The 12,135-nt window shown below is 37.5% G+C and overlaps 1 protein-coding gene across 1 annotated transcript in view; it reads right to left on the bottom strand.

Annotated features, from left to right (window-relative positions):
- Nucleotides 1-2,855: 2,855 nt before the first annotated feature.
- The window catches only part of ptprq (protein tyrosine phosphatase receptor type Q), a 48,087-nt gene continuing 38,807 nt past the window's right edge, over nucleotides 2,856-12,135 (bottom strand). The window contains exons 49-59 of the mRNA XM_017405587.3: nucleotides 10,769-10,813; nucleotides 10,123-10,149; nucleotides 9,890-9,971; nucleotides 9,524-9,614; nucleotides 9,353-9,429; nucleotides 9,118-9,252; nucleotides 8,874-8,999; nucleotides 6,503-6,648; nucleotides 6,238-6,373; nucleotides 4,627-4,750; nucleotides 2,856-4,546 (exon numbers count right to left, since the gene is read on the bottom strand). Of these exons, the coding sequence (XP_017261076.1) occupies nucleotides 4,509-4,546; nucleotides 4,627-4,750; nucleotides 6,238-6,373; nucleotides 6,503-6,648; nucleotides 8,874-8,999; nucleotides 9,118-9,252; nucleotides 9,353-9,429; nucleotides 9,524-9,614; nucleotides 9,890-9,971; nucleotides 10,123-10,149; nucleotides 10,769-10,813 (1,027 nt within the window). The 3' untranslated portion in view covers nucleotides 2,856-4,508. The remainder of the gene's footprint in view (nucleotides 4,547-4,626; nucleotides 4,751-6,237; nucleotides 6,374-6,502; nucleotides 6,649-8,873; nucleotides 9,000-9,117; nucleotides 9,253-9,352; nucleotides 9,430-9,523; nucleotides 9,615-9,889; nucleotides 9,972-10,122; nucleotides 10,150-10,768; nucleotides 10,814-12,135) is intronic.

The raw sequence follows: 12,135 nt of genomic DNA, 5'->3' as shown, positions 1-12,135 counted from the left end.
GCAACATGTATTACTGTATCTGCACCGAGAGCAGAGAGTGTATGTACTGTTTGTTCAGTCTGCTTACTCATGGGCCACAGGGAATCGGGCTGGTAATTCATTCAAAACAAGGCTAAAACGGGCATACAGCGCCTTCCCTTTTTCTTTACGTTTACTCCTATGAAGACCTGATGTGAATAGTGACGTTACTTTTGTTTTTAGACTATGCCTCTGCCCAAAAAAAATAAAAAAATAAATAAAAAAAAAATCTTTTTTATTGTTAAAAAGAAGTTATATTTAAAATTATGCAACACAGGGTAGAGACATCACAGAGAAAGATTAACTCTTATGTTTGCTTTTTTGTTGTTTTTTACAAACTAAAATAAGCAAAGATGCATTTCTGTACTGAATGTTAAAACGATACTTCAGAGCTTTTGGAGTGAAGGGTTTTGTGGTTATGAACAGTTAATATCTTACCTGTTGTAGATAAAGACTTACTGATAATTATCTATGGCCAATGCTAATTTTTAGAAATCAGTGCAGCTGATAGTCTATATATATATATATATATATATATGTATATATATATATATATATATATATATATGTATATAACAATAATTGATTAACTTAAATAAACATATCTTTAACAACCTTTAGAAGCACTTTAAAATAATTGACTGAACTACAGTAAACTGGTTGTAGCAGCTGCAGCTGCATCTTATTTTTCTGACTTGGTTAACCTATTAGGTGCACACAGGCAGGGCCGACTGCCTGTTTTTATAAAGTGGCCAATATCGACTAATTAAAATCAGACTTTCTCTAGTTGCAAATTGCTCTCGAACAACCTTAGTTTGTAAAAAATATAGATTTGAGTTGTTTTCAGACACAACAGTCCACTTTGGACTCAGGCTAGCTGTCAGATTAGGAAGACGTTAAGATATTATTTGTTCATAATCTTTCCAACAAAGCCCGCTTTAAAAACTTCTGGACTATCCCTTTAAATAAGAGGGAAAACTGATGATGTCTATGAACTTATCTCTTTGTTTCATCACCGTGTTGTCTGTTCAGAAGTTGATGATTTTCAGGCTCCAGCCGATATGTACAGCACATCATACGTCATCCAGCAGAGGACAGATTTTGTGCACCGCAGAATATATTGGATATACTGTAAATAGATATCATAGATTTATTCTGGAGAGAAAAAAAAAAAAGTGATTGGTTTGCCCAGTGTGTGTATCTACGTACGTTATTTGTACAGAGAAAAATCTAGTTTAAAACAGAAAAAAAGAGTATTATAGTTATTATAGCTAGCGTTTATTATCAGGGGACGTCTTTAATGCTACCCTAACGAGAGGCAGGAAACGGGCAGTTTTTCTAGACTCCACTCCTGTTACCATGGCAACAAACACTGACATTATACTACAACGTCCATTAATAAATTACCACGTCGTGTTACTACAGTACTACTAAGAGATGGCTGTTTTACCTGTTTAGGTGTGTAAAGGGCTACGCTGTATTGGTAAATACAATAAAACCGCATCAGACACACACACACACACACACACAGATTTGAAAAATAACACGCTCACACACACACACCTGCCAAAGCAACAACTAACTTCCTGGTTTGTGAAGTCATCAGCCCCTCTTTGGTTCTTAGAAACTCGGACTGACATGTATTATATCGCATGATTTTTTTATTTCTTTTTGTTTCCTGATAATTATTCTTTAATTTGAAGCACAAAGAAGAATCTGGACTTTATGTTTGCATCATTACTGTCAGGGCATGTTGGGTTGATTGATGTAATTTTCTCCTCCCTCTTTGCCCGCCCCCTTCCCCCTCTTCCTCTTCTCCGTGGTTGTCATGGAGACGCACCAACCTGCACCCTCTCCGTGGAGCACCGTCAATTAATCTTTGCACCCTCACAATGTTTCTAACTAGGAAATTTCTTAAAGATCAACACGTTTCCTATTGGAATTTCTAAGTTTTTGTTTTTCTGTTTGAAGAGAATGAAAGAATAAAGTAGTTTTTACTCTCGGTCCTGGACTGTCCGTCTGTGTGCTTCATTAAGGCCAACGCCTGCATCTCGCTGCCTTCCTAATAAATGAATTTGCACCAGGTGTGCAAGGAGGTTGCTGGAATAAAGGAGCTTATGAGAAAATCAGTCCACGGCGGAGTCCCGGTGCTATCGCGGTACACCAGGTGAACTCATTCATTAAGGAACACAATCGGCTCAAAACCAAACCTGAATCTGAAGCGCCTGAACGTCACATTTGGGCCGTCCTGATGAATCTTTGTGTGCTTCTGTGTGTTGGTGATTTGAATTACACAATATTCATGAAGCCGCACTGGTTGCTACAAATCCAAAGAGGCAAGATTCTGGTTAGATATTTTTTAAAAACCATTTAACATTTCTAACTGAGCCAAATGATACGAAAGTACCTCAGTGACATCCCTGATGGGGGATTTAAAATCTCTAAATGCTAAAGGACCAAAGCCTCCTTTATCTCTTTTCCACATAAAAAAACACAACAAAACACCACCGGCCCATTTGTTCTGAAAGAGAAGAAGATAATGCCATCTCTTCGAATTCCTTACAGCCACAACATTCAAAGTGATGCTCAGTTATTATTTTCATTCAGTCGTACTGAATAAGATGCAGGTTATTAAATTTGGTGATTAGAGTGTGAGGACGAACAACCAGTGACTTTTGTGCTCTTTTTAAAAAAAAAAAAAAAAATGAACAGTTGTAATTAAGAACTATTTGATCCTGCATTAGTATGGTTTATAGCTTTATATTTCTTACATAAAAACAACAAATAAAGCCATTAAACAAAAAGCATGAAGTAGGTTTTCTATAGCAGAGGATGAGCTTTATTGCAGTGCAGTCAGCTACTTACTTATTGTGTTAAACATATTTCATATTTTGAAGTGGGTTTCTATAGAAAGGTTATGAACAATAATATCTTACCTGTTGTAGATAGCTCTTAGATTGACCTCAGTTTGGAGAAATAGAGTTTAATTCTGGCTAATAGCTAATCTGAGTGGGGCCAAGACCAAAGTAGATTGCATTCATCTTAAAAGAACTCCAGTCTCAAACGTTTAACAGAAACCCAAACTAACATTTAATGAAACTTACGTTGCTCTTAGTTTTGCATTACATGGTTAATTGCATAGAAATCTGTGGTTATTTCCATGGCACACCTCTGAAGCAGACTGGGGCGATTCCTGCAGGAATAAGTCCTCACAAGTTCCTCTCACCGTCCTTTCTGGATTGTAAAATATTCCCCATTGAAATTAAAGCAAAGTGTTTAAAATAAAAGACAGAGAAGCACATTTTGAGAGTATCTGTCTGGTCCCTGGTAGCTTCTTTGGTAATCATTTCTTTATTTCTTTGTTCTTATTTATTTAATCTTTTTATTTTGTTTCATCTGTTCTTCAGGAACAACAGGTTTATATTTTTGCCCAGAGGAATTACAAGATTCTTCTTCAGTATCGCCCTTATCTAGTTGTCTGAGGACTTGTTTTGTTTTTTGGCAATTTACTGAAGGTTTATTTAATAGAAGTAGAGACACGATCTCAGCTGTGGGCAGTGCGACTGTGGTGTGAATGTGTGACAAAGACAACAACTACTAGAGTAGCTTTACATGTTCTAATATTTAAATGCACGGCTGCTTATGTTGTGTTTGAGGAAACTAATAGGCAGATATTTTTGCAAATACGCTTCGTTGTCGAGTTGCTGAGTAAAAGTATTTATTCAGGTGCTGTGTCTTCTGTGGGGCAGAACGACTCCCATTTGTGCAAACGTGGCCTTTGTTAATCTGCAGCTGTATTTCATCAGTAAAAACCACTGAAGAAGAAAAGGCACACTTTAACTCTGTTTTTTTTTTTTTTTTAAATTAAGCAAACATCCCAACTCTCTCATCAATCAAAAGTAACAACACTAAAAGATTACTCTTTAGTCTTTTTCCATTTCAATATCAAAAGCAGTTAGACATTTGACAAAGAGTTCAGTGGGGGGAAAAAAAACAAAGTTTTTACTGTCGAGCATCAAGGCAGGGGAAAAATGCTGGTTTCTTTTATTTTGTCTTTTTGCAAATCACTCTTGAGAAAAGATAAGCACTTCGACGCAGAGTTACAAAGAGACGGAGAAAAATACCATTGTTTGGCTGAATAAATTATCTTACAAAAACACATAAAGTAATTCATATATCTGTGCAAAGTACCTGAAGGCGTAGAAAGGAGATGAAGCTTTTATAGTCAGCTCACCCTCTCTCTCTCTTGTCCCTGTCTTTTTCTGAAAGTCTTGCCCCCTCGTCGTGTTTTGTCTCCCCGTCTTTGGAAACGGGTGGACAAAATGGTAGGAACTGGACGGAGAAACGGGGCTTAAAGAGGAGCAGCAAAGTCCTTGTTGACCTCCTGTTCTTTCTTATTTATTCTTAAAGTTTTCTGCTCGGCAGCGGTCCCCTCCGAGGTCTCACAACCCCCCAAAACAACAACTCTAACAGGATTCCCCAACAGTCTTTTACATGGTGGTCTCCTCCCATTCGAGTTCAACATCACCTAAAAACCAAAGTGAAATGAGTGTTTTTTTAACTCTGTTTCTCGGAGCACATGCGTGTGTTCGTGTTGTCGTTGTTTACCTTCCATGGCGTCCAGGGAGTCCATCTTCTCCAGAGCTGAATAGTTAACAAACCAGATGGACTGGCTGTTGCCTTTGTTGTTCAGAAGCTCCAGCGTGCTTTGGTGTAAGAAGATGTACTGGGCCTGACAGCGCAAACACACACACGCAGATATTGTCATTTTAACGACTCGGACCAGATGTTATTTTTGGATCGAGCAGATGCTCAAAGCAAAGTCCTCCTCACGAACCAGTGGAAAAAGAGGACGCATTAAATCTGAATTCTGCTGCCTCCTTTCTGATGAGGCTGCTGGATTCATTTTCAAGCACACAAATCTGTCAGAGTTGATTTGTATATTTGGACAAACTGCGAAGCTAAAGTGGTTTTGAAAACCCCCCCAAAAGCCTAAACGGTGATGTGTGACACAGAAATTGTGTCTTAATGCTGTGAAGTTGTAACAAACTGTACCTTCTCTGTCCTATTCTGTGTCAAAGGTTGTTTTATTCCAACCCTAAAAAATAATGTTATCTTAAACTCAGAGCTTGTGTTGTAAATGATTCTCAGCTACTACCACATCAGGTTTTAGCTCAATACCTGTAAAACTGTCTCAATCAGAGCCATTTTTGTGTCGGCTAATGTGGATTAGCTGTGGTGGCCATCTTGAATTTGGTTGGTGCCAGAAATGATCAAGTTGTTGTTCACTTTCCAAAACTGTCATCCAAATCCATCCAGTGGTTCATGAGGTATTTTGCTAACAGACAGGCAGATTTGTCTGTAGTCTCTATTGGTATAATTTTGAAAACAGATCTTGTGCAGTTAGTCCTCAGAATAAGTGTTGGGGATGACTCTCAGCTACTACCTCACCTAATTTTAGTTCGATATTTCTAAAATTGGCTGAGTTAGAGCCATTCTTGTGTTTGCTGAGCTCATCTGACTGCAGCGGCCATCTTAAATAGGACTGACTCCAAAAGTTAGTCAGTTGTAGATGTACATCCAAGGATTATTTCCTGATATTTTCAGTAAGATTCGTCCAGTGGTTCATTGGATACTTCGGGAACAGAGACACATGAACACACAGACACGTCCAAAAACACGACTGCCTTTTTGCAGCGGAGTGATAAAAAAAATAGAGCAGGAAAACACAAGCAGAAAATCGGTTTTGAAGTGGAACAAGTGCATACAAATATAGTAAAAGACTGACTGAGTGTGTTGTTAAATGCTAATGTTGGATCAAACTTGCTGTCAGTCACTGGTTTTAAAAAGTTAGACCGACCTGCAAAATGACAAAATGTCTTCAAAGCTCCGGTTTATTATCACTAAAAGTCTTGCTGTTTGGGTTTTTTAAATGTCATCTGCAGCCTGCAGAAATGAAGAGAACTGGGTTGTTTTTTTTTCTATACTGTTAAAACCTGTTTTTAATGAACCTGTTAGCTGATTCGATCATTCATGCTCAGCTGAAAGTCTGTTAAAGACCTTCTGCAGTGACGTGACAATCCCAGAACGCATAAAGATGTCATCGTTATTCAGATTTTAAACATCGAATTCTGCTTTTTCCTTTTTTGTTCGATGGTAATGATCACGTATTTAATCCAGAGGCGGGCTCTTCAGCTTTGTTTTTCCCCGTGAACTCACCAGATTTTGCACCATGCACATCCTCTCACTCCGAAGTTCAGCCACGAGCCCGTAAATATCCACAAAGTCGTGATCTCTGACGTGCTGAATGAGGTGATCGAGAGTGATGAACACACCCGTCCTTCCCACGCCGGCACTGAGAAAACAACCATCATTACGCTGTCTGATGCATCGAAAACACGTCTTATCTACACAAAAAGCTATTGCTGCCAAATGCATAACACGACTTGTATATATTTAGGGTAGTGGACCCCTGAAGTGATACCTGCAGTGGACAACTATCGTGGAGTTGTCGTGCCGATGGGATCGGACTGTTTTTACAAACTTAATTAAAGTGCTGCAGGACTCTGGGACTCCGTGCTCAGGCCACGATGTGAAGTTGAAGTGTTTCACCAAGATGTAGTGACCGTGCTGCAGAAAAAAGGGAAATGTACACACAGAGTAATACACGGGACAGAACATTTCACTTCTGCTCGTATCTGAGATCTCAGACAAACTTTCATCCTGTGTTTCCACTCAAAGATAACTCGTTCATAATCCACTAAGATTAATTAATTTGTTGTTGTTTCGTTTTAGATCAAGTTGTATTTTTTAGAGTTTCCTGAATATAAAAATTCTAAACAGCCTTAGAGTTTAAATTATAATATTTCTTAATAAAATATAAATAATCTGTTTTATGGTCAAATTGGTTGAGTTGAAAGTCATTCTCGTGTGTCTAAGTTTAAAGTCCCTGAAAATAAATATTCAAACCTTTGATTAGACTGATTAAAGTAATATTAAACATATTCTTGTTATTGATTAGGTGCACTGCTACATGAGCTCAGTTAAATAAAATTAGGACTCCTTAATACCTCATTTATTGGTGCTCCAAGCGAGGCTCGAACTCACGACCTTCAGATTAAGAACCAATCTGTACTCGAGTCTTAAAACCTCAGCCAGCAGTTGTTCTAAAGAACTGAAAAGATCACTTATCTCCACGACTGATGAGCATTTAGGCTTTAAACGCAAGCATGACATGGACATTTGTGCTCTACAAGAATATTTATCTTGTAAAATATAACAGGTTTTATATATATGGTAAACATAAAATATTTTTTAAGTGTTTCCCTGAATACATCATAAAAGAAATCTATAAATTATATCAAAAATGTCTCTAAATTTCTTAGAGTTTTGATTTCTTTTAATGAATAATGTGTATTGAGAACGAATTCTATATCTGCCTATTGGGAAAGACAATAGTATTTAACAATAGTATTTTTATCATTTACATAACTATAATTGAAAAAACAGACATGATATGAAATAAAAAGTAATGAATTCATTTATGTATAGTATGTAGATTATTTTGGGTACTACTACTGCAAAGCTACAATATAATCTGTAAGAATTATTGAGCATCTGTTTACAACATGTTATGACCTTCAATATCTAACTGAATTTAAATTAGATTATTATTATATTTAAATAAAGGTAAGGGAAGAAAAATGGTAAATTCTGCTTCCTACCAGCCCTTAAGCTGCGTAATGAGATTCAGTATTTAGGACATTACGTAACTTTTGACCTTTCAGGATATTTATAGACAATGTTGTAAGTTCTTCTCATAAATAAACACATACCTCGGCTCAGACATTTTAGAAATCCGCTCTTTTTAAAGCATCTCGTTCATCTTTCTACACTTCTAATGTTTAGTATTGTAACAAAACAATCCGGTTTGGGGTTCTCACTGTGCCCCAGACTTAAGGATTGTTACTGAAAGTCTCTAGAAGTTGATGTATGAACCAGATTTTTTGAAACAGGTATTTTTTTAGATCCTCAGAGCTGGGTTTTACTGAATTAATGACACCACTTGTATTGTTTAGATCTATCAGTTACAGCTGGTACCATCCCTAAAAACATTTGTTACAAGAAAATACGGTTAAAATTATGTCCTGCTGCTGAATTTGAATAAAACTCAAATCAATCCAGTTTGCCAACAGCGCAGTTTTTCATTTTTTGGATGACAAAAACCAAAAACTTCCACTTCCCTCCTCAGCTACAAGTTCATTTATGACATTTTTTATCCAAACATAAAAAGACTGTGATATCTTTGCTTTTAGATTTATTATTTGTAGAAGATCTAACAGTCTTCAAATCGACTGTTGAACATTTCATTTATTTTCACATTTATTTTTATTGCTTTTTTTATATTTATGCTTCTTTGTCTTTTATAAATAAAAGTTTAAAAGGAATGGTTGGATTGATAAATAAAACTGAATCCAACTCATTGTATGAAAAGTAAGTTTATAATTAAAAAAATGTGCCAAATAAACACATCAGTAGCTCCTGGATGAGTGCTGAGAAAAACCTAAACTATGCATTAAGGTCATCATTTAAAGTTTATCTACAGTAAGTTTGGATTTCTCCACTAGATTTATGGACTGGATTGGTAATACTGCAAAATCTAATTCTCTTTTAATCACAAATACACCATTATTGACTGTTACTATAATTATTGCATTATATAAAGTGTAAAATTAGTGAACAGTTAGCTTTTTACTAGCAGGTCTTTGGGGTTTTAAATGTGTTCTTATGAAGATTTCAAGTATTATTTGTCCTGGATGAGAGTGCATGTCTGCAGTTTCAGGAGGCTTTAGTACCTTTTCTATTTTAAGGGTTCTGATAGTCCAGTCAGGGAGGACTTCCTCCGACACTTTAGAGATGAGGAAGTCACTGAACACTGTCACCGGCTTGTTGTCTTCAGGCCAATATTTGTGACACCGAATCTAAAATGTGTGACAAACATCTTCAGGACAGGTTTGAGCGTTCTGGGACCCAAGCCCACGACAGAACATGTGTTTTTATAAAAGGTTTGATAGTGGTATAAAACTTCTAATGACCCACTTTTCCCTTTTCATAACATTGTGTGAGCATGGCGATGGTGCGAGTTCCCGTCTCCCAGATCATCCTCCAGAAGTCCGCCACGGTGCTGGGCAGAGGACCCTGAGTGGCTATGAACTCGTTGGGACACAAGTAACCCTACAGAAAGAAAAGCAAACAAAAAAAAACAAAAAAACTTGCAGTTTTGTGCATCCCTGCACAAGGAGAGGAACCTGTGATCATAGGGGTGGTTGCTCACAGAGACGAAGCTGGCGTTGATGTAGTCCGAACCTGTCACGCCCGGTTCTGACAGCAGCTTCACCCGGTTGTTATTGTCTACGTGCAGAAAAATAAGAAGAAATGCTGTAATATATTGTGTACACTTTTGCCTTTTAAAAAAAAAAAGTTCACTTTTAGTCTGACCGCATACAGGGTTTGATGTTGAGGAAGCGGTTCTTGGATTTGTTCCAGGGCAGGTCAGCGTCTGAGGTGGCCAGGTCTGGCAGCAGCTTTGGCAGCTCCTGGAGGAATATAAACATCCCTCTTTTAATGGTCCTCCACAGAAATGCACTGCTTATATCAACTTTTAATTCATTCAAAACCCAGCATTCTTTGAAGGAACTCATATCGCCCGTGATTACTTCCTAAAAGACTCATTAAAACTCGTCCCGTGCTTCTGATGAACAAAACACACACAGGCATTGACACAAACATTGTTGTCAACCTTCACCTTGCAGCAGCAGGCGATAATCATCATTTCAACAAAATGTGATTCAGATTTTGGGCAAACGCTTACCGCAAACTCCTCCTGGAACTTGGCATTGTCGTTGGCACACAGATCCTCTACATGCTGTAGAAAGGATTTCTTGTTGACGGGCCTGACGGAGGTGGCAGGAGACAAAAACGCTCAGCGTTAAAGATAGAAAAAAGGCAATGGCGGGGTATTTTCTGTAGACTTATTTTAGGTTTCAAGCACAACGAAGCCGTACGGAACCTGCAGTTTTATAAAAAAAAAAAAGGACGACTTACTTGAGCGACTTCCTGTAGCTGAGCAGCCTGGATGAAAACAGTCAGGGGGGGAAAGAAAGAAAGAAAGAACCAAAAATAAACAAATTAACGCAATAATTGCAGCCCACACTTTGGCATTTGTGTCCATGACAATTTAACTAATCCTCACAGCAGAAATTTACACAGCCATGTGTGTTCAGCAAAGTGGGTTAAAGCATTTTGTAATCAAATCCACTTTGATTAAACACTGTTGCAGGCTTTGATTTGATTTATTTATTTTATTCTAAAGAAATGTGTGAAGTTGAATAGCATCAGAAGAGTGTTCCCCTTTTAGGAGTGATGTGATGCAAAGCTACACAGATCCTCAACAATTGATAAAGCTTAGCATTTATGCCCGCTGCCTTCCAAGCAATTTGAGATTGGGTAAACAAATTAAATAGGTCTTAAGCAGAGGAGCTGCGGCAAAGCTGTGATGATGGAGGAAGACGAGCAGGCTGTCGGTAAAACACTGATATCACTGATCTGTTTAACCAGCAGCCTCCACTTAAGCTTTTATAAACAGCACAGATGGAGGGTTTGACTCAGGCCTTAATGACACACACAGACATGCAAGCACGACAACAGCAACAACAAAATGTGACACGCATAAACTCAGCTTCCAACTTACTGGATGACATAAATCTCTTTCCGCCTAAAGAAGAAGGAAGAATACCTGGTGGGAGAAAAGTGCTCAGTGAGAGGAGGACGAAGCCGGAGCGAGTGAGCGGGGAAGCAAAGCTGACAAAGTGACAAAAAACTAAACAAAACAAGAAAACGGTGCCACTTCAACTATAAGCGTGTGACGAGTCGGATTCTCACAGAGTTCATTGTGTTGTCAAAGAAAAGACGAGATTCTGATCAGTTCAGAGCAGGAGGGACAGGAGGTGCTGCCAAAATGAGACGATTTGAACTTAAACACGAGAAACAAGATTTTTCTGAAAAAGAGAGCGACTTTACTGATGAGGCTGAAACTGAGTTGGTAAAAGAAGCAAGAAAAAAAAATACTGTCTAAAAGCTAAAACAAGGAGCACAAAACTAAAAATTCAAAAGGGGCAAAATGCTGTGGAAAAGTAGCAAAAAGCTAAATAAAAAAAATCAGCATAGCAAAAGTTACAAGTAGCAAAAATACTAGCTAAAAGAAGAACATTAGCTAAAAGTAGCTAAAGATTAGCTCAAAACAAAAATGAACAAAAGGCTATCTGAAAGTAACAAAAACCTGGCTAAAAACTAAAAGTAGTATAAGACAAAAGAAGAGCAAGCATGTTAAAAAAGATTTCAAGTTTCTGAGGGAAGTGAAGAGATTTCAGTGTAAGTCTATGGGAGAAATGTCTGTAAATAAAGTGAAATATTTTGAAAAGTATAAAAGTTAGAAAAACCAAAAGTCATAGCAGCCATTCCCTGAGTGAGCTGATGGTTTTACTTTATGAATGCATGACTAAAGCTGCATATTTATGCACTTTTTTTACTAAAACAGCTGAAAGGAGAGGATGGTGAATTATCAGTATAATCTGCACTCTTTATCAGAAGTGAGTCAGACATAAAGTGCTTAGAAAACTTTATCTACTCTTTGGTTATTTTGATACAAAGTCCATTAAGTAATGCTTGCATTTGTGTAAAGCAGCGTTCAAATTCACAAGCTAACAAATCTGACACACTACTGACACACATACATCCCACTGATGTTTCAATGTTGCTGCAAAAATGTTGCCACTTCTTGTTTTTTTTTTTTAAATTAACTTCTATGACAAAAGACCATTTCAGTTTGTTTTTTGTTTTAAGCTGTAATAATCTTTAAGCTTTTTCAGTTTAGATAAATCAGATTCTCACTTATTTTCTTCCAGTGCCAGCCCGACATACTAAAAAGTAACACCGCGCTTGAAGGGCTGGATGGTACTTTTTGTCACTGAGTGTTTGGAGAAAGCAGACAGAACGAGTTTTCTGTTCTGCAGAGAACTGAAGCTGAATTACAAAGCCACAATGCTGCCTTGCGTCTCT

The sequence above is a fragment of the Kryptolebias marmoratus genome, linkage group LG11 (genome assembly GCF_001649575.2).
Source record: "Kryptolebias marmoratus isolate JLee-2015 linkage group LG11, ASM164957v2, whole genome shotgun sequence".
Classification (NCBI taxonomy): Eukaryota; Metazoa; Chordata; class Actinopteri; order Cyprinodontiformes; family Rivulidae; genus Kryptolebias; species Kryptolebias marmoratus.
The sequence above is the reverse complement of the archived record's forward strand: the minus strand, read 5'-3'. Positions and strand labels throughout refer to the sequence as shown.